General features: G+C 36.5%; 1 protein-coding gene and 1 long non-coding RNA gene across 4 annotated transcripts in view; one reads left to right on the forward strand and one right to left on the reverse strand.

Moving 5' to 3' along the window:
• Nucleotides 1-1,345: 1,345 nt before the first annotated feature.
• On the reverse strand, nt 1,346-6,901 carry LOC129928308 (uncharacterized). 3 transcript variants are annotated; one of them, XR_008779899.1, is made up of 4 exons: nt 5,461-6,901; nt 3,932-4,061; nt 3,519-3,587; nt 1,346-3,159 (listed from the first exon to the last, which is right to left on the reverse strand). It is a non-coding gene; the product is annotated as an uncharacterized LOC129928308 (long non-coding RNA). The 3 variants fall into 3 exon arrangements; XR_008779900.1 differs by having other exon boundaries at nt 5,457-6,901; XR_008779898.1 differs by having other exon boundaries at nt 3,932-6,901.
• A 230-nt stretch (nt 6,902-7,131) lies between these two features.
• LOC106071991 (ATP-binding cassette sub-family A member 2-like) overlaps nt 7,132-23,765 on the forward strand; it is a 58,097-nt gene continuing 41,463 nt past the window's right edge. Inside the window, exons 1-8 of the mRNA XM_056042123.1 lie at nt 7,132-7,245; nt 10,569-10,714; nt 11,894-12,082; nt 13,731-13,859; nt 15,918-16,177; nt 19,915-20,149; nt 21,152-21,319; nt 23,104-23,285. Coding sequence (XP_055898098.1) covers nt 10,630-10,714; nt 11,894-12,082; nt 13,731-13,859; nt 15,918-16,177; nt 19,915-20,149; nt 21,152-21,319; nt 23,104-23,285 — 1,248 coding nt within the window. The 5' untranslated portion in view covers nt 7,132-7,245; nt 10,569-10,629. The remainder of the gene's footprint in view (nt 7,246-10,568; nt 10,715-11,893; nt 12,083-13,730; nt 13,860-15,917; nt 16,178-19,914; nt 20,150-21,151; nt 21,320-23,103; nt 23,286-23,765) is intronic.

Genomic DNA, 23,765 nt, shown 5'->3' on the forward strand with positions numbered 1-23,765 from the left:
ACCTGCAGCCGCCTACTGATCACGATATGACAGATACTATTGATGAGATACTCTCTCTACTTCTATATAATATATAGATCTACATCTAGATCTAGTAGATCACAGTAAAACTCAATGTGTACTTCCCACTTTAGCTCAACAAGTCTACTCCAAAGTATACTAGTAAAGTCACAAAGTGTAAAGGATCATTATATATTCAAATAAAAAATTTATAGGCCTAAATGAATCGAATAATCAGTCACTAATTTGACTAATCTAAATTGTTATTTTTTAAATGGCAAGTGTTATTGATGACTTCTGACTTGTACACGAGTTGCAGAGATTCTAGCTTTTATTTTGATGACATGTTACGATATATCAATGATATTTAGATAAACGCAAGTACCTAGAGGAACAGAGAGAAGGACCATTTAATATAAGGCAAAGAAGTAAGGTGTTTATAATCCATCAAACTCACAGAGGACTTGTGTCGGCATTTCATGCATTTACAGAAGCTACAAACTATGCTACAAAAATGATAGGCTTGTCTTGATTCCTAAGACTTATGAGGAATGCTATGTTTCCAGAGGCTACTCAGCCCCAGCTGTGACCTACATATTATGCGACACTGAGCACAGGCATAACCATTGTCCACCTGTGGTAGAATCAGTTTTTTTTTTTTTTTTTTGCCATCTACCCTCGGCAATTAATTTTCATTGGTGTATACCACACCTTTGTAAGTGACCTCCAGCTGTCTCGTTCTGAAGCTGTATGCAACCAGGTGCTCTCTTATTCTATGTCAGTTAAAGTAAGTTGGCGCCTAAGCATTTCTGTGGTACCTCTTTACGTGCATATGACATGTTAGGCAAATGGTTTAGCCTATCGGCCTATCGAATGCCATTTCGGAAAGTATAGGTGCTTAAAATGAAACTCCAAATATCTGGACTTCCAGTTACCAAGAAAATGAGCTTAGGTTTCAAAAAGACGACACTGGCATTTCAGCTAAGACGATCAGTAAAATTAATAGCAACTTTAATTGCAGTCCACCAAACAAGATAAAAAAAAACAAGTGTGGCTTCAATAGCATTGATGATATTTAGTTTACTTTTATCTCATTTACTAGTATTACTATTTCATTGACTATGGTTTTACTAGTTCCTGCTATTTGATGAAAAATAATAATTAAATTGTGTATAGTCTTTATACAAATTTTTATAAGAGATCACAGCTTAGCTTAATTTACTTAATATTTTAAAACTATGATTTTGTGTTCTGACTCTACTCTAAATAAATTATATTTTATTTTAAGAATGCAAAGTTGGAAATTCTGTTCTGATGAAAAAAAATTATTAAACTAAAGTAGATGTTTATGGTTCTTTTGTATTTATTTTTAAATTATTTATTCATTAAAAATTAATTGCTCATTAACATTTACTTGAAGTAAAGATCAAAAACACAAATTCAATACATGATCAGCTCCCAATTCACGCAGATCACAGCCCATCACTTAAATGTATTTACTGTCAATTCTACAGACTATTCATTTCAAAATGTTGCTTTAAATTGTTATATGACACAATCAAAGTACTGGTACCTCACATTGATGTAGGACTAAAGCAGATGAAATAATGACAAATTTTCATTCACTAACTTGTACTGTCATTTATTATCAGACGTGTTAAAACTAATGACCTGTATATATAATTGATTAAGCAGGAGCATCAACAAATCTTGAACAATAATTGTCTACGGAAAAACTTTATTCTTATCCAAACAATATACATTTACAATGTATTTAAACAAGTTAATTTATACAAATCTGTATGGCCTAAACATTATAGTGTATTTTGAGCATTGTGTGAATACCAAGTTACATTATTACATGAAAATAGTGTACTCATTTTTTAAATATTCTGGGTAATAAAAATTAACAACTAATATGATACAATAAAATTGAAGCATTAGTCAAATAAAAAAAAAAAATTCACTCAAGATCTATGTGAACTCTATGCTTGAAAAAAATCATTTTGAAATTAATTAAAAAAAAAAAAATTATGGTTCTTTAGTCAATGGAATGATAGCAGCAATTATATAACAATTTCATGATTATCCATTAATCTCAATATACTTATAACTGAAAAATAATTCATAAAAGGTTTAGATACAACCATTTGAAATAATGATTATAATTTTTTTCTTAATTTGCTTAATTCAAATCTAATATAAACAAGATTTCCTCTGTCAAGAAACTTATGAGGGAACAACATGCATATTCTTCTCAGTAAGTTTTGCAAAGGGAATTAAGAATATATGATGTTGCTTTTTTTTGCCAACATTTTAAACCTTCGCACCAGGTTTTAGTTTTAAGGAGAATGCACCATATTTTATGTTTACTTTTGATAGATTCTTATTTTAATTTTAAAAAAGTAAAATTTCCCTTACATATCTTGCAATCTATGGGGCAGATGATATAAAGTTTATCAGTTTCTGTGCCCCATGGTTAGCGAGGGTGTCTTGTACCCAGCACAACAACCAACCACCTTTTGAAAAAAAATCCCATTTCAGACATCACAATCTATAGGGCAGATGATGTTAAGGTCATTTGATTCTTTGGCCAGTGCATCATGTGGCCAGCACAACAACCAACCATCTTTACTTTCCAAAACGAAAGTCAGCTACCCATTAGAGTTAGGTGGACTCAGGGGCACCCAAAAATCTAAAAAAAATTTTAATCTGAGTCTTCACAGAGATTCAAACCCATGACTTAACCATTCAGCCATGGATCCCCAAACTGCCTTTACTTATTCCTTACTATTGCCATGTATCCCTAGCCTTTTGAATTCTGAAATTGAAAATCCCAGTCTTAATCGAACCCAGGAACCCTCAGTTCAGAAGCCAAGTGCTTTACCACTCATTCACTGCACTCCCTATTGTTTTAATGTGGCTCAGATTAATAGTTTTCAAGTACAATATCAAACAGATTTAAAGAAATACTAAATCCAAACCTGTTGGCTGAATGACAGGATATACATAAATATGTATAGAGCTTACAGTATAATATATATATCTTAAATTAAAATTGGTCCAAGACTTTTATTTTGCAACATGATGGGATTTTCCTTTCTGGTGGTGCTATGCAGGAGTCCAAGAATCTCATCTTTTCTCATAACAGAAAGTTATCTAGTTATAAAAATAAATAAAAGGATTTTAAAAAAATAAAAATATGTGTGACATATGTGTTGACCATGCTAAACGTATATATGTTATTAAGTATAATTATATAATTTTGCTATTCTAAAAATAGTCTGTACCTAAAAGGAGCTACTGTTTAATGTGTAGACATGGCCCTGACCTTAATAGTTATGAATTATTACTAAAGGTGAAGGCAGATATTCAGTTAATTTGATGGACATTGCACTCATCTAAAAGCAACTATAACATATATTAGGATTTACATTTTCATGGAAAACTAGTTTTTCAAAAATACAAGTATTTCAGCTTATGAGAAAAGTGCATAGGGAAAAATTGCAGTACCTTACCTTTAAGAAGTGCAACCAATCATTGACTTGTCAGGAATGCATGCCTTTTTCTTGCATTTCCAAACATAACTGTAATTATACAATTAGGCATAATGGCTAATTTCTTTTGAAAACATTAAAATTAAAAAATAATATTATTAAATTGAATACATTGTTGTATCAAACATACAAATTATCAGACATAATTTTGCCTAATTTCATCTAACAGTTTATTGTAAAGGAATGGCCTGCACAACAGCCAAGTATATTAGGCATTCATGAAAGATGAATTTGCTTAAGAGTGTTATAAAAAAAAAACTAGAGAAAAATGTTAAATTCCATCCCCGATATTTGGATGTTGCTTGACCATGAAAATCACACTTCATAAAACATCTTTTAGATAACTAAAATAAAAATTGTATAGTAGTACTCACAATAAATATTGAATGGATGCCAATATTATTAATGTCTGCCCAGAGAGTAGAAATAGTATAAATAAGTATGATCCTTGAGCCATTCTGGTACATCATAAGAACTGGTTGGCATGGTTCTACTTGTTAATAACTGAAACATTACAAACATTTTTTTAAATTTATAATTTATCACAGACTAGAATAGAAATGTTGCCAGGAAAAATACCACTGGTTAGAATGCACCTGATGATACTTTTGTAGCCTTAAAATGCACCAAAACTTCATTCATTAAATCTGATAAGAAACATATATGTATCACACAAGTCCAAGTTGATGAGAGTGTTATAGCAAATAATTAACTAGATATGTGAGTTTTATATTAAAGTGCTGAATTTCAGGGCATAGATCCAACTTGACACCACATCATTTATTATTTCATGAACTCTGGGTCTGGGCATGGCATGGAATGGGAACTATTATCTTATCTTATCTTATATAATACAGACGTTACTTCAAAAAAGAAGATGATTACGTCCTACGCGTCATGCATTTAGTCATGCATATTAACCAATGACTTAAATTCAGCCAAGTCACTGGTTTTCCTGGCTAGCTCAGGCAACCCATTCCATGCTCTAATAGCACTAGGGAAGAATTTAATTAAGAATTTAATGTATGGGGTGTAGGCGAGGCATGGATTATAAATTGTCTTGTATAGATTAGATTGGGTAAAACTTCCCATCGAAGGTAACTTTTACTGATAGATCTGGATCAATTATAAATTTATGGGATCTAGGCCTGCATAAATTTTATCTTTTATTTATTATATATTTTATGTACATAAATAACTAGTCTAGATCCTATAATTATATCTTAATAATAATTTTTGTAGATGTCATATAATATCTAAAATATTAAGTATAGATCAGTAGATTTAGAATTTTAGCTAGTAAATATTTTTATATTATAAATCTAAACTGGATCTATATATTGTATATCTATCTAGAATTTAGATCAGTAGATTTAGTATTTTAGCTAGTAAAATACTTTTATATTCTAAATCTAAACTGGATCTAGATCTAATTATTCTAGAAGCTTAGATCTAGAATCTAGAAGACTAGTTGTCAAGATTTGACTACACTATGGCTAAGGCTAATGCACTAGCTAAGTAGGCCTACTAGATAGATCAAGAGACAGAGTACTAATAGTAATAGAATAGACTCTTGCCTCGTTGGGCCTCTCAAATCAGCTACAGACTTTAGGGACAATTTAGGAAGGTGAATTTCGATCCAATTCCAAGATCTACAAACTACAAGTTAGAGTCTAGCTAGAGATGCTAGATCTAGTCTAGAAGGCTGATCAATTAAAAATAAAATCAATCATTTCTAAAGTTTGTAAAATTATATTTTATAGATCTAATCTATCTATTTATAATATAGAAATCTATGTCTACTATTTTAATATTTAAAATGATATGGCTGATGATATTAATTATTTTAATAGAGACATTGACATACAAAGAAACAAAATAATTAGATCTTATACTAACTCACAGACTCTACTTATACTGTATTGTATTAAACCTTCGAGTTTATGTTTCACTATCTTGACTTGACTACATTGACTAAAAAGGGCACTATCACGGTGACTATGATTATTTATAGATCTAGAATACTAGTCTAGATTATTATCTATGATGATGATGATAACTGGTAGAGCTATAAGTATAATCAGTATAAACTATAGGCCTAATATAATCACTGCATTCGTTTCATTCACTGTCTGTATCAATAATGATGTGATGTGAAAGTGAAGTCTAGATTTAGATCTAGATTAGATAGAATTGATAGATTATAAATCTACTTTCTACTATTAAAAAGTATTATTATTATAGATCTACATCTACTAATATTAGTACAGGTACTAGATCTACAGGCAATACACTATTGATTATAGTGACTATAATTACCGTCACTATACACTAATTAATTATTTTTAATACAGTTACAGGGGGGGATAAGTATAATAGTCTATAGTCTATAGATGATCGATAGATCTAGACGAAGACTAGAGTCACTAGATCTATAAACATTCATATTGATCTCATGTATGGTCTAGATCTAGAGAAAATAGAGTGGAAATCATGACTTTATTAGATCTATTGAGTTATTTTTTTAAAAATATCTTTAAATAGATCTAGAACCATAGTCTAAGTCTGGGTGTTGTAGATCTAGATATAAGAGATCTATAGATAAGTTCGGTTTTTAAAAAATGCGCATTCGAAATTTAAAATACCCAGATTTAAGTATTAATATACCCATATTGGTAGGGCCGCGTTAATCATTTATTAGATCTATTAAAGCATGTCTATATAAAAGATATTATTATTTAAAAAATATATTATTATATAAAAGATATAGTTGTGAATATTTACTAAAAAAATTAAAATAATGAATTTTTTACTTTTGCCAATTAACACTCTGGCTGGCAAAAAGGATGACTCCTCAATACTGTGAAAAGACGATAACTGCATGCGTTGGTTTGGAATTGTATTTTGTAAGACTAACTTTTAAAAAAATATCCTTTAAGAGAATAAACGAAAAAAGGTTTGTCAGAAGAAAAGCTGGCTGGACTACGCAAATAATGGACCAGCCTCTCTCTCTTGTTAAGAACATTGGTGACCGGGAAAAGTGGAGGATTTAGTTACGCGGGACAGATGATAATGATTTCATGTACATAAAAAAAATCCAGAGTTTGTGTAAAATACCCAAATGTGAAAGTACTGAAAACAGCTATTTTAATGGGGTGGCCTTAAAAAAATAACTTTTGTGACGATCCTTTATTCAGGAAAATTTTATAAATCACAAAACATTGTGAGAAAATGGATGAAGTTTTTAGAGATCTAATAAAATAAAGCGTAGGAAAGTTTTACTCTCATTGAAGGTCAGTCCATGTGACTGGAGGAGTAAATTTCTTCTTTTGCATCCTCCTGAATTTCTCCATATTGCACTATGCGTGAAAATGATGCGCGACGGCACTCCCCTAGTAAAAACTAGGAGCTGTTGTTCCATTAGTATAGTTCCATGCTTAGGCCAAATAGATCATTAAATGCATCAAAGTTAATTCATGGTTTATTTGTTATTTTTTGCGTCGCTCATTTGAGCTGGGTTATTTCCGTTCATTTAGTTGTGTTGTGTTTTTGATTCCCACATCCGGTTTCCACTGAAAACATTATAAGTGTCACATTTTACATTTTTATTTAGATGAACAAATCTAGCTACCCTCGTTTTACGTTGTTCACTTTGGCATTTTTCAGAGAATTGAAATATCACTACTATGTAACTATATATTTATAATAGATTTCATTATAGTTTTGATTTGCCTAATTGGTGCGCACAATCTAAACTTGGTCTAGATCAAGATCTATATTTATATTATTTAGGCTTGTAAATGTTTTATAAGTTTCGGATGTTCCTTTCGAGTTAATTTATTGTCTATTCCAAACCTACCGCAGGACAACGCTGGATAGGCAGGGTTTGAACCCGGGACCATCGATAAGGCTAGCGTCCAAACCGCACGACCAGGCAGCCACCCAAATGTATTACTATTCAATCTATTGCTTATCGGCATTACTACTAGATCTAGATTTATAAATTGTTAAAAACCAAATGATAATCATTGTCTGTGTCTGAATTTATCGCTGTTTTCTTATTCACCTATCTCTATCTTATCTCTATCTTTTCTCTATCTTATCTCTATCTTATCTCTATCTTATCTCTATCTTATATCTATCTTATCTTTATCTTATCTCTATCTTATCTCTATCTTATCTCTATCTTATCTCTCCCTTTATAGCTGTCAATATTTCTTTTTCCATTTCTCTATCTTCTCTTATGACTACCAGTCCAACTTTTGGCCTTCACATCTGGTTCAGATATTGATTCCAGAGTAACTATTTTCACTATCAGGAGAAGGGGCAAAGACGAGTAACTGGCGCTTTAACCAGGCAGGAAGGGCTCGTTAGCCATAGCTGGCTACCCACCTAGGAGAAGGAAAACTCTGAATTGAAACCTCTGCTGCCTTGCAGCTATACCCAATCATGGGAAAGGCTTCGTGGTGTCAACACTGACGAAAAATCAGGAGTCGGCTACCCTTAGGCAGTTTGCATTACTTAGTGCAGAGCCTGCGACGTCGCTGACCTCAAACTGTATCGGCACTTTGCGTTCCTTTTGGATACGTCAGTTGCGTGGAGATGTGAGTGGTGTAACAGACCCACTATAACATCATGAGCTTCAATAAACACAATGTTTTTATTAGTCTCTATTTTATGTTCTTTACTCCAGCCATTTGTTCTCTAAACTGTTCTCCTTTTACACACAGTCCTGACACACTGCTGTTCACTCAACCATGTACACTCAAGGTCCACTGGTCATTTCATACACAGGCACACACACTGCACTACCAGGGCACTGAAAACACATACACTTACTATCACATCTCCCTCCTTGAAAGCTTTGAGATATTAATTAATCATTTAATAGTTATGAATTAATTTTGCTTTATGTAGAAGTGTGGAACTCATTCACCAATCGTAAACAAACAACATTTAGCCACGTGGTGCTCTATCTCTTCTATATAATTTACGATCTCATGTTTAATTCATGATGGTTGTCACGTGACAGGTTTTTTTTCGTTGTTTTCTCAATAAGATCACGTGACTAAATGTTGTTTGTTTACGATTGGTGAATGAGGTCCATTTTCTCTGTCTCACTATAAACAAATTAGTAAACTGAATACATGTTTAACACAACAGAATGTTCAATTGGATCAATAAAAATTATCTTATCTTATCTATCTCTCTTTTCTTTCTTTTAATGCTTTCTTTTTGTGTTTCTAACTTTTAAAAAATGTTTTTTTTTTTTAATCTCTTAACAGCTCTCTATTTTTTCCTTTGCTTTATTTCTACTATAAGAGTCAAGTTTCTCTTGCAGACCTTGCGATCCATGGGGCATCTGTTTCTGTGGCTCACGGTTAGCGAAGGTTTTTATGTGGCCAGCACGACGTAAACTGCCTTTACTTTCCCCCAACTTAAGTCAGGTTGGGTGGACTCAGGAGCGCCTAAAAAATCTCGAAGTTAACCGAGATTCAAATCTAGGACCCCAGGTTTAGAAGCCATTCAGCACTCCCCAGCCCTCTGCACTGAATAATAGACATATTATTAATCTAAGTCCATACCATGTTTATGAAGTACTTGTAAAGCTGAGTTCTATTCCGTCTAAATTGCATATTTTCCTAAAATTATATATTGTTGAAATGTTGAGGCCCTTTTAAGGATGAGGTCATTTTGCAGCTGCCTGGTCGTGCGGTTTGCGCGGTTTGCGCGCTGGACTGTCGCTCATCCCCCGGGGATCCGGTGGGAGGTTTGGACTAGGAAGTAAATTACCTTCAACTCTGGAGGAGCATCTGAAACATGTAAAACATTTTACTAACATTTTACAAACAAATAAACTGTCATAAATATGGTGCTATCTGTGCTATAGAGTATAATCTTTATCCTGAAGGGAAAGTTTCAAGCCTCTCTGCTTTTCTCTAAAGCTCTATTAACAAGCACAGCATTATATTCACTGATAAATGTGGACTAACGGACTCTGGAAACGTTTTGGTTTAAGGAAGAAAATAAAAATAAAATTACCATAGAAATATGAGATGCCTAGTTCTGGTAAATGAGGTTTGCTATTTTTAGAACTGTTCATTCTCTCTCCATTGCTGTTAACAGCCCCATGGCCCTTCCACGATTTAGTATTATGGCCAAATCTACATCACACACTCCTTTCTACTGAGAAGAGAGGGGCCCCCCACTGTGTCACTATAGTAACTGTGGCCTCACTGTAGAGCACATCCTTCTCGCCTGCCTCGGATACCAGGACATGGAACAAAAATATTTTAATTCTAGCAACCTTAAAACATTATTTGACAGCGTCGATCCCGGAAAAGTTACTAGGTTTTATCTGTAAACTGGGACTGACGGATTAAATTTAAGAGAGTTTATTTGGGACAAGTCTCATTCTTATTAACTTATTTAAAAAAATTATGCATGAATTATAAACTTATTTTAAAACTTAAACAGTCACCTGTATAGCCTTTTACATTCCTACTCTACTTGTTGCCCAACGTAGGATGTCCTTGAAAGACTAAGGGAACGATATAGCCTAAATTGTGCTGATGTGCCATAAAATATAAAATCCTAAATCCATGTACCCATCCAGGCCCGCTGCCAGAAATATTTGACCACCTTACAGCTGGGTACGCGTGGGCCCCTCTGCCGACCTTCTAGATGCCAGAAATCTTCTGATACGTATACATAGGAATTGGTATATATATAAATACTATACATATGATAATAAAACTGAGGCCACAGACTTGAGTACTGCATGTTTCCTTTTACGGCGAGCCTGGCCCATCTCTGCTATGGCCCCAAGGCCGTTGTAAATTGTAAGGAACTACGATAAGGCTTTTTAAAATACGTTACATGCATTTATTTAGCAGGATGTTTATGGGAATTTTTGTTTTTGTTGCAAATTGCTTATAGATTTTGTACCTATAAACTAAAGGGCAATTGTGACATGTTGTTATTTCAACCTTTTGTCAATTCCATATGAAGATAAACACTCTCAAGAAGCACGCTTTTAGTTCTGTATAGAGAAACATCACCTGTCACAGTCATGGTCAGCTGCCAACTCAGAGCTTTGTTTTGGAGAAATTGTCTAATACAGTTACGTTGTTGGGTCTCTGCTGCCTCAATTATAGGTCAGTGGCGTAACTTTATATTGTCTATATTGTCATAACTCTGGTGGTGATGCGGATGGGGGTAGTAGTAGTGTGTGTGTAGTCAGCCAACGCGAATAGCCACAGGCCAGCGCTAGACGAATGGTTAACCGTGACGAGTTGCGACGTTATGATCTAATCTCTTAAACTCTGTATGAATGTGATGTATCTCTTAAACACTGTATGAATGTGATGTAATCTCTTAAACTCTGTATGAATGTGATGTAATCTCTTAAACTCTGTATGAATGTGATGTAATCACTTAAACTCTGTATGAATGTGATGTAATCTCTTAAACTCTCTATGAATGTGATGTAATCTCTTAAACTCTGTATGAATGTGATGTAATCTCTTAAACTCTGTATGAATGTGATGTAATCTCTTAAACTCTGTATGAATGTGATGTAATATTTGAAAAAAATATTCAATATCAAGCCTTAAAGAGTATCTCTTAGAATGTAGAATGTTCAGACTATGTGAATGATTACAATGAATTAATACCTCAACTATTTAGTGTTCTGCATTTTCTAGTAAGTTTTATTTTAAAGTTAATTGAAAGTGGTGAAAGTAGGGCAGGGTTGGTGAAACTCTATGAAGTCTTCATGAGCCTATGAAGCTACATTTGACGTTTTCAAATGACACACACTTAGACACACACTTAGACACACACTCAGACACACACTCAGACACACACTCAGACACACACTCAGAGACACACTCAGACACACACTCAGACACACACTCAGACACACACTCAGACACACACTCAGACACACACTCAGACACACACTCAGAGACACACTCAGACACACACTCAGACACACACTCAGAGACACACTCAGACACACACTCAGACACACACTCAGAGACATACTCAGACACACACTCAGAGACACACTCAGACACACACTCAGACACACATTCAGACACACACTCTCAGACACACACTCAGACACACTCAGACACACACTCAGACACACACTCAGAGACACACTCAGACACACACTCAGAGACACACTCAGACACACACTCAGAGACACACTCAGACACACACTCAGACACACACTCAGATACACACTCAGACACACACTCAGACACACACTTAGACACACACCCAGACACTCATCTCTTTTACATTTCTCCCTTCATGCTCCCACACAGGTTTCCCTCTAATGTTCTGTATCCTACTGGAGCTCTATTCAATCGTGACGCCGACGAAGACCATCCCTGCGCAAATATTCACGGCCAAACCGGTGGAAGATCTCACCCGGCCATTCACGAAAAAGCTGCTGTTTCTGCCCGAATCTAAAGCTACGACCAGAATGATGAAAGAAGGCGCAAGTTTCGAAAGTTGGTACTTGTAATAATTTAGCAATACGTTGGGGCACTAATAAAATACCTTTGTAGGTCTTATACTTTTTGGCCGCCCATCCAGGACCGAAGAAAATTACGTCCTGGACCAAACGTCCTGGACGAAGCATTCTGGACTAAACGTCCAGGAGCAAACGTCGTGAACCAAACGTCCAGGACCAAAGTCTTGGACCAAACGTCCAGGACCAAACGTCTTGGACAAAACGTCATAGACGAAACGTCCAGGACTAAACGTCGAGAATCAAACGTCCTGGACCAAACGTCTTGAACAAAACGCCATGGACGAAACGTCCTGGACCAAACGCCCAGCAAAAACCTTCTGTAGAATGAAAGCGGACACGGATTGGATCTCGGGACCAAAATGAATGCATGGGATGCATCGGAATGCCTGGCATAAAAGCCATCTTTATTAAGTTCTTAGAATTTAAATTTTTTCTGTTTTGTGCGTCTGTTATGGCCCATTTATAATTTAGTGTTTAAATGACTTCCGGATCTATATATATACATTGTAAGATTGCAGAAACAAGGTGTGAAATAAAAGCTATGTTTTGGAGTGGGCTTAGAATAGGTCTAAATTACTCTGACAATCCTGATGTAAATATGGATTGATTCCATATTTCAATGCATTTTCATTCTTTCTTTTTTTGTTCTTTGAATCGTCGCTCAACGGTCAGACCCGTTTAGAGTGGGTCCTAGAGAGGGATGAATGCTATGAATTTAACTCCATCAATTGTCAAAAAGAAAAAAAAAAGAAATGCTGGACTATGATTTCTTCAATGAAACAGAGAACAGTGTGGACACGTTGTTTAACGAGGCTTCATTACGTATTCAGTGGCGTAGCTAGGGTGGAGGAAGAGGGGGGGAGAATTAGAAATCCCCCCCCCGGGGTCTCCACTTGATGAGGGCCCTCAAATTATTATTTTTTTTACATAAAAAAAATTAAATATTACGCTACATGCATGGGCCCCCCAAAGAGGTCACGTCCCCCTGGGCCCCGAAACGATAGAAAATTCCTAGCTACGCCCGTGTACGCATTTTGTATGGTCTTATACAGAAATAAAACTCAGTAGCTTACTACAGGTCAACAAACTGCTTCCCCACCAACCAACAAGTGCATAAATAAGCCATAGAAAAAAAGTATACTTCAAAAACCAAAGCTTATTTAAGGGAAAATAACCGCTAATTACTACCATTTAGTTAAAAAATTACAGGGTTTAGCTCCTTTCTGCTCTACAAAACAAAATTAATTACTTAGTATTAAACGATTAATTAGTTGGTAAACTTTTGGATTGTTTCGTATATTGTTATTGACTATGAATAATTATGCAAATATTCAACTCTAGCCGAGAATGGGTACTTAGAGAGTAAACGTGTATATTGGCAATAAGGGGACTAAATCCATATATATATATATATATATATATATATATATATATATATATATATATATATATATATATATATATATATATATATATATATATTCACATCTCTCATTTATTCCTCTTATTTCGAAATCAAACAACATAATTAATACTAAAATCTTTCCATAGTATCATTCCTGCCAGTGTCTTCACTGGTGTGTCCATAACTCCAGTTTCCCAATAAGTTTCCTTTCTTCTGACAGCCCCTGAGACTCAGCCGGTTCGCCACCAGACAGAAAAGTATGGCAACCTGGTGGCCAATTTGCAATTCGTGAACGACACAGAGATTCCCAGAAATCTCAAGTTTCAGATCATCACCTCTAAATATGACGGTATGGCGCCAGTAATAACAAAAACAATACTTCCCTCTCCCTAATGGAAAGATCACTCAGACTTAGCAGCTTGAAAGTAGTATTATGTTTGCTTAGGAGCGAAGGCGTAGACGGTTTGAAATTATCCATACCCTTAAAAGCCCCATATGCGAATATTTTTTTACAAAGCTTAAATAGACTCACTTTGTCTGTCTGTCTGTTTGTCTGTCTGTCTGGTAAAAAAGTTGGTACACGTTATTTCTCCGACACCAAATCTCGGATCAAGCTGAAAGGTTGCACAATTATTTCTTATACCCGAAAAGACAAGAATTTAGAATTAACCAATTAGTTAATTAACTGTTGGTAATTAAATATTTTTGTTTGGTATCTCGAACAAGGGAAAGAAATTGAAGAAGAAATTGACTGAAGTGGTGGTATAAGCTGAATTAGTCCCATTTATAGGTCGCCGCTTTTTTAAAGTAAAATTAAAATTAAAAAAAAAACATAACTATACAAGCTTCTAAAGTCCTATGCACCTGACTAGCAAAGTGGTTAGTACGTCGGCTTAGGAGGCATGAGTCACGAGTTCAAATTTAAGTCGTTTCTAATCGCACAGATATATTGTCGTTAGTCTAGATCTATTACAAATTTAATTACATGACTGATCCAATCTTATTGATTCAATTACACTTCGTATAAGCTGTTTTTTTTTTTTTTGAATATTTTTAACTTTACATTTTCTTGTTTAACCGATTAAAAACATATAGTACAGATGTAACACAAAAAAAATTACACAGGATTACGTCCTTTCTGAGTAGACGTCTGAACATTACAAGCGTATATAAAAACATGTGAGTTTAAAAAAATAACAACGCTGTAAAGAGACACAAAACTCTTTTAGAGAACATAGTAGACAGCAGTTAAAATGGCCAGTTAGTATAAATTAGTTTGCAGTAGTTGGGCCTTGATTACATCATATCTCATGTGCCATGTATACTTAAGTGTAAAGTATTCAATCTTTATGACTACATTTACTATCATCATAATCATAGTCATGATCATCACCAATGTCATCATCATCACCAATGACATCATCATCATCAATGTCATCATCCATCCATCATCATCATCACCAATGTCATCACCATCAACATGTCATCATCATCACCAATGTCATCACCATCAACATGTCATCATCATCACCAATGTCATCATCATCAATGTCATCATCATTCATCCATCATCATCATCACCAATGTCATCATCATCGCCAATGTCATCATCATCCCCAATGTCATCATCATCCATGACATCATCATCATCAATGCCATCATCATCCATACATCATCATCATCACCAATGTTATCATCATATCTAATGTCATCATCATCATCACCAATGTCATCACCATCACCAATGACATCATCATCACCAATGACATCATCATCATCACCAATGTCATCACCATCACCAATGACATCATCATCACCAATGACATCATCATCATCATCAATGTCATCATCATCCATCCATCATCATCATCATCACCAATGTCATCACCATCACCAATGTCATCATCATCACCAATGACATCATTATCACCAATGACATCATCATAACCAATGTCATCATCATCATCAATGTCATCATTATTCATCCATCATCATCATCACCAATGTCATCATCATCCCCAATGTCATCATCATCATCACCAATGACATCATCATCAGCATCATCAATGTCATCATCATCCATCCATCATCATCATCACCGATGTCATCATCATCACCAATGTTATCATCATCACAAATGTCATCATCATTATCATCACCTGCTTCATTATCAACATCATCATCCTTTCCACCCACTGTCATTATCGTCTTCTTCGTCATCACCGCTTATAATTATACATCATCAAAATCATCACCGGTGTCAAAATCATTATTATTGCAACCGTCACTATCATCCTCCTCCTCATCTCCACAGTCATCATCATCATTACCACCACCGTCATCATCATCATCATCATCCTAAAAAAAAACCCCAACTTTTTTCTCTGTTACTTTCCAACTGACCAAGATCATTACGAGAACGGGGTTATCTTCGCCCAGTACGCAGTGACCAAGATCTTCATCAACTACTGGCTGAGGAAGAGGAACACCAGCAAAGCGCCACTCATCGAAAAATTCTACCTGCAGCTTCTGCCCAGGCCGTACAGTGTCCAGTCGGTCAGATATGAGACGCTGCATTTTCTGGAACTTGTCTTCCCTTTCTTGTTCGTAGGTTTGGTCAGTTTCACAACGTTGTGCGTTGTCCAGGATATGGAACGAAAAATTAAGGTTGGTTTCTCTTGGTTAAAAAGACGTCAAAGTCAGTCAGTCCTACAATCCCTGTAACTTTTATTAGAAGTATATTGTGATCAGATAAAATCAGTTTCTTTAAATAGAGTGATTCAAGAGATTCGAGTACGGTGTATATGCAAGTAAAATAACTGAATTCTTTTTCTTTTTCCTCGTTCTCATATTATGTTGGAACGTTCAGATGACTAGACCAATACATGAGATGAACTGCGCAGTGGTTTCCAAATCAGAGAGCTCTCCATATAGTTTTCTTTCTATTGGGGTGTTTTGGGGCCAGTGTCTTATACGGGCCTCTTGGTAAAGAGAGCAGTTTTGGGGGAAATGGTCAGTATTCTGTAGTGACACTCCACATGGGCAAATTTCACTGGTTCCAATTTTGAGCTTCATTCTGTTGTGCCCGGTTCTCCTTCTTATCTTATCTAATACAATACAGACGTTACTTAAAAAAAAAAGAAGATGATTACGTCCTACGATGCTTGAGGCGAAAGATTAGACATTGACCTTGTCGGGATAGATTGTAATAGAAAATAACTGAGTGATGGCGCAAATGTTTCTTTCCCACTTGTATACCGTTTCGGGAGTTTCCACAATAGTGTCATATTTAATTTAAATTATTTTTACTTTCTCGGAGTCTGAGTGGTAAAGCACTTGTCTTCCTAACTGAGGGGGGTCCCGGGTTCGAAACCAGGTGAAAGCTGAGAGTTTTAAATTTGGGACCTTTGGGCGCTTCGACGTCCACCCATCTCTAGAGGGCACCTGACATTAGTTGGTAAAAAGCAAAGGTCGTCGTGCTGGCCACATGACATTACTGCTAGTACACGCAAATATGACCAGTATTATGGTCATGTGACCGAAAGCCTTCACGGTCGAGAGACAGTGTGTTTAAAAAGGACAGTTGAGTCCAGAACAGCAAAGCAGTAAGGACTGTGTGGTACCTTTGAGTCTTCGAGAATGTAGCTGTACGAGCTAGAGAGACTTGTAGTGATTAGTTAGGCAGTTCTGTTAAGTACAAGAAAGCATTTCAAGTTAGTGTAGCCAATTGAGTTGAATTGGCTGTCGATGTAGTTGTAAATAAACCTCCACCTTGTTTATTGAAGCTCTTCTTGTCAAGTTGTTGTTGTAGATGTGTTGTGTTGTTGGGCAGTGTTTACAGAAGGCCTGATTGAGAAGATCGTAACAATATATATATATATGTATTGTCTACGCCAGTGAAACATTATGCTAAGATTCAACTTAATCCGACAATGGGTGTGGGAGAAATAACGAGTACACACTTTTTACTAGACGAACAGACAGACAGAGTGAGTTGATAGAAGCTTTGTAAAAAAATTCGTACATTTCATCGGGCTATGAGCTCAAAAGTCCCACATATATTTGACCAAGCGGATTTATGCCAATAAATGCTATAAACACGATTGCAGTATGTTTATTATCAATGTTTGAGTAGTATAAATGGGGACCTTTATCTAATATATAAAGCAGAAAGTAAGGCGTATATATGTATGTATGTATGTAATAATAATAATAATAATAATAATAATGTACGTATGTACGTATGTATGTATGTACGTATGTATGTCCCTCATAGAAATCAAAACCGTTTTATCAATCTCGATAAAACTTGGCATAAATGTTCCTTACATCATGGCGGACACCATAGTTTATATTTAATGCCCCTCCCACAACTGGAATTATGAAGATATATAAATAAAAAAACTATAAATGTATCTCTATTAAAAAAAAAAGAAACTTTGTATCAAATCGGGTATACCCGTTCTTACATAATTTGATATTTTATATGAATATATCGGCTGAACGGGTAAATCCATTTTCACACTTAAACCTAAAACCTAAAATCATGTGAAGGGAACCATCTACAAATCCGAACGACAGTCCAGTGCGCAAACCGCACGACCAGGCAGCCATCCAACCTTTCAGACCTTGTGATCTATTGGCAGATAGTATGTGTGTTCATGTTAGATTAATTTCAATATTTTCAAAACAGCTTGGCTTAGCTGAAGTTACGTTTGCCGTTGTGTGTCCTTGAATATAAGAGTTGCTCTATATTTGTATACATGGGCGTAGCCAGGATTTTTTTTCGGGGAGGGTTTTGGGGGGGGGGAGATTCCCCCCCGCCCCCCCCCCCCCCCGCGGAAATTTTATATATATATATATATGTGTGTGTGAGTGTGTGTGTACATAATTAATCTTTATTACATTCTGACCCTTTCGGAAGACGTTTATTGTTTATTGTAGACTCCCCGCCCTTGCTAGCAAGGGGGTCTGGGGGAGTTCGCAGTGCTCCCCAGCGCGGGGCGAAGCCCCGCCGCCGAGCACTATTTCTGGTATTGAAAGCCAACAAAATGCATATTCTGAGGTATCTACAGTGCATAATCTTGCTATTAAAAAGTTTTATTTCAAAAACCTAATGTGCTCTTCTTACTGACTTAGACCCTCTCGCGCCGTTCAGCGCATTTTCCGGCAAGCTGTTTCCGCAACTCTTATTTTGCGTAATTCATTTTGTGTGAGAACATGTCCCGCAAAACCTCATGCGACGCTCTGTCACAACCTTACTAAGGATTCGACTCCCAGTTCGGCATATGATTTCTTTGATTTAGACCCGATCTCTATGACTGACTCCTAAAATCTGTCTTAGCCATCTTTGTTGAGACATTTAATGATTTTCAATTTCGGCAGAAGACTATTCACACTTTATCAATGGAGCCCAAGCCACTGGTAGAAATTTGTAACCTTTCTTGACTACGCTCTTGGAATTACATGCCTGTATTTCGCTTTAGATTTTATATCGAAAAGGAAAGTTTTTTCGTCAAATTATCTGTTGAGGGGTTTTAAACTAAGAAATCTCTGGAGTTTTTTTGTTTTGTTTTTAATTCAAAACCCCATTTAGCTACGATCTTAGAATTTGGTGACTGTAGTTTGCTTTAAAATAATATTGAAGAGAGAGGTTTTCAACTCTAAACGCTCTGTATGGGAATTTTAAACTCAAAACCATCTGGAGGGGTTTTAAACTTTAAAGAAAAAGCCATCTGGAGGAGGGGGATTTAAACTCAAAACCCCTTTGGCTACGCTCATAGATTTTATAGTGTGTAATTTGCTTTTTTGTATATTGAAGAGGTACTTTTTAGCTTCAAACCCCAACTGGAGGGGGGGGGGGGTTAAACTCAAAACCCCTTATATTGAAGATGGGGTTTATCGTAAATTTTGGAGGGGGGTTTAAAATCAAAATCTTTCTCAACTGTGCTGTTGGAATTTGGGGATTGTTTTTTGCATTTTTTTTTGTTTTGTTTTATAGAAGAGGGGGATTTAACTGCAAAAACCTCTGGTAGGGGATTTAAAATTCAAAACCCTCTGTAGGGGGTTTTTAAACTCAAAGCCCCCTGGTAGAGGGATTTGTATCTCAAAACCCCCTGATAGGGTTTTTTTAAATCTCAAAACCCCCTGGTAGGGGGATTTAAACTCAAAACCCCCTGGTAGAAGGTTTTTAACTCAAAACTGCTTCGGCTGTGCTGTGGTAAGTGATGATTTAGTTTTAAAATCTCACCTAAAATAAACAAAATGAAAGCAAAAATCAGTCACTTAATTCCGTCCCCCCCCCTACGTGGGGGGGGGGGATTTCATTTCGGGGGGGGGGGGGTTGAACCCCAAGAACCCCCCCCCCCTGGCTACGCCCATGTTTGTATATGTTGTATTTCCAGAGCTTCTTCAGTGTGTTCGAGATGCCTGAGAGCACCTACTGGCTTTCCTGGTTCCTGACCAGTTTCTTGATTGGTCTCCTCACCTGCCTGGCTATCACTGCTGTTATGTCCATCGACAAGGACCACAATGGCACATTGGTGCACCGCAACCCCGTGCCGATTCTCTTCATTCTTCTGGTCTATCTTGTGAACGTCCTCTCGTATTCCTTCCTTGTCGCCTGTCTTGGCAGAAAAGGTAGGTCTGAAATTTGTTTCGTTTTCTTAGTTCCTGTTTTTTTTTAAAGTGAAGTAGATTCCCACTTTCAGACCTGGCGATCTATAGGGCGGACGATGTTGCTTTGGTCAACGGTTAACGAGCAGGGTGTCATGTTGCCAGCACAAGGACTAACCACCTACACTTTCCCCAACTCAAGTCAGGTACCCATTAGAGTTTGCTGGACTCAGAAAGGCCCTAAAATACCGTAGTTCAAAATCCCAGTCTTTACCAATTTCCGAACCTAGGACCTCAGGCTCGAAAGCCAAATGATTAACCACTCGGCCACCGCGTCCTCAGCTCCTGTTTTTACATTACCTATATTCAAGTCAGGACTTTATGGAGTTTGGAGGAACCAGGAACCTGAACACAGAGATAAAAATAGTTCATATTTTTGACATAAACCTTGACATTTTTTAGTATTTTCTACATTAATCTCGGTTCAATTTGTAGCAGCCCCTGAATGGGTAATAGCTCAAATTAGTTTGTGCGGTCTGTCCGTCCGTCTGTTTGTCCTGTTTAGATCGCTTTAAAACAGAATAGATATTGAAAAATCCACTATGTTATGTTTGTTTCGCATAGAGCCCCACAACGGTTGAGTCCGGCCCTGCTATTTAGTGACGGGTGAATACAGAAAGCTTGTTCTCCCTTCCCCTCTTTTTATTTCGCCGCTAAAGTTACGCTGGGTAACTCTAGTCCGACTTGCAGAAATAAAAGAGTGATCTTTCCATGACTTCTAGGTCACAATGGTTACGTCCGGCCCTGCTATTTAGTGACGGGTGAATACTACTTGTCCCCCCCCCCTCTTTTTTTTCAAAGGGTAAATCTAGTCCGACTTGCAGAAATAAAAGAGTGAACTTTCCTTTACTTCTTGTCCAAACATGAAGAGAATAATATATATATATAGATATAGATATAGTTGAGTTTGAAAATATTTGATGTTTATCATTAACTTGCTGTCGTCTGTTATTTACTTTATACAAGCCAGAGATGCTGCCATTACCGGTGGTGTGATATTCCTCCTGACCAGGTACTCTGCCCCAAGTCTGTTGCATTATACCAAGTCCAGGGTCTTGGCCCTCGCTACAGGTTGCGTCGTCTTTCACACAGGAAGCCTGGTCCTTGACATTCTCTTTGCCAACGAAAGACAAGGTTGGCTAAAAGTAGTTAAATAGAATTTTTAAAATGTTTCTTTAGAGGAAACATTGGCTAAAACAATAATAAACTTAACTACATACACTAAATTATATTTGTTTCATTTTATGCAAATATTTAAAAAAAAAATCGAATTTTAGGACCTAGCAATATAGGGCACATGATGTAAAGGTCATCTGTTACTATGAGCGACTGGACAACGACCAACCGCATTTACTTTCTTCAGCTGATATCAGATACCCATTAGAGGTATACTCAGGGGCGTCCCAAAAATTGGAAATCCCAGTCTTTAGACTGATTCGACTAATGAAATGCTCCCATGTGGAGTGTCACCAGAGAATGCTGACCATGTCCTTCAAAACTGCATTCTTTACCAAGAGGCCCGAACAAGACACTGGCCCCAAAACACCCCCAATAGAAAGCAAACTATATGGAGAGCTCCCTGTTTTGGAAACCACTTCGCAGTTCATCTCATATATTGGTCTAGTCAACTTAACACTCCAACAGTTCATCTCGTATATTGGTCTAGTCATCTGAACGCTCCAACAGTTCATCTCATATATTGGTCTAGTCATCTGATCGCTTCAACAGTTCATCTCATATATTGGTCTAGTCATCTGAACGCTCCAACAGTTCATCTCATATATTGGTCTAGTCATCTGAACGCTCCAACAGTTCATCTCATATATTGGTCTAGACATCTGAACGCACCAACAGTTCATCTCATATATTGGTCTAGTCATCTGAACGCTCCAACTGTTCATCTCATATATTGGTCTAGTCATCTGAACGCTCCAACTGTTCATCTCATATATTGGTCTAGTCATCTGAACGCTCCAACAGTTCATCTCATATATTGGTCTAGTCATCTGAACGCTCCAACAGTTCATCTCATATATTGGTCTAGACATCTGAACGCACCAACAGTTCATCTCATATATTGGTCTAGTCATCTGAACGCTCCAACTGTTCATCTCATATATTGGTCTAGTCATCTGAACGCTCCAACAGTTCATCTCATATATTGGTCTAGTCATCTGAACGCTCCAACAGTTCATCTCATATATTGGTCTAGTCATCTGAACACTCCAGCATAATAATGAGGACGATGAGGAAGAAGAAGAAGAAGGCTGATTTGAGCACAATGTGATTAGATGAAATGGCTGCTTAAGGTCAAGACTTTATAAAGAAAAATATTTGCGGGAATAATTGAAGTGGAATCAAATGACAAGGGGTGGGAAGGGTAGTCGAGAGGCCAAGTACACTTGAACTCGGCTTGTCTATAGAGGGGGCTCGAGGTTCGATACCCGACTCCGGCAGGTTGTGTTTACTGAAACCCCCCACCCCCCACACTGGTCCACAACTGAGATTGGACCATAGCACTCTGAGCATGCTATTAACATGAAAGTAGCGCTATATATAAAAGTTATAAAGTGACCTGGATTCCTTAGCTCGGATGCCAAAATCTGTAGGTTATATTTCTAAGCCTTTCTATCGATCATGGGATAATGGCGCCTTTTCTCCGGCACCGATTCCCTAGTGGACTTAATTAAAAGTAGGCTATATTTATTTTGATAACACTTCTAATCTTCGAGTTTTTTTTTTTTTTTTTTTTTTTTTTTTTTTAAAGAGATAAACACCATAAATTAGTTACAAAAAATGAAGTAATAAAAAACATTAATAGCCGCATTACAAGGCATAAAATGGCGACAGTAACAATCTTAGGACTAAATACTACTCTTATTATCGTTATTATTATTATTATTATTATTATTACACAGAGAAACATATGGTCTGGTCCAGACTGTGGGAGCCCTATGAGTTGATGCCTCACCTGAATGCGCTGGACGCGCTCCTGATGCTTGGGAGTAACACCCTCTTGAACTCCGTCCTCGTCTGGTACTTGGACAGTACTCGCCCAGCCCAGTGCGGCACCCCTCAACCATTCTGGTTTGCCTTTACGGTAAGCTTCTTAGTTGGCTGTTTTATATGGACACATTTTGGTTGGTGTTTCTTAGCGCAGAATTTCTAGGAATATCGTTTTTTTAAATTCGTGTTTTATGAAGATGCTGTTGCAGTGTTGTGGAGGTCGTTGGCCTGTAGCACCAAACTGCTGGTAGAGAACTAAACCACTGAAGGCTTATTATATCTTAAAAAACTTGAACTAACTTGAACAATACTACATAAATCGTTTATTACAATATAAACAATTTTAACTTGAGATGAAATGAAATAAATGTAGTAAAAGTAGTATTCAACCGTCACAAAATTAGCAGGGCCGGACTTAACCTTTGTGACCAAAAAGTCATGGAAAGATCACTCTTTTTTATTTCTACCCCACGTAAGTTTTAGTCTCGAATGCAAAATGCTGTTTTGACTTATCGCGCGTAGGATTGGCGTTTTTCATATTGAGTGACACCCCAAATGACAATTTTGTCTATAT

This window comes from Biomphalaria glabrata, chromosome 9 (assembly GCF_947242115.1).
Source record: "Biomphalaria glabrata chromosome 9, xgBioGlab47.1, whole genome shotgun sequence".
NCBI classification, from domain to species: domain Eukaryota; kingdom Metazoa; phylum Mollusca; class Gastropoda; family Planorbidae; genus Biomphalaria; species Biomphalaria glabrata.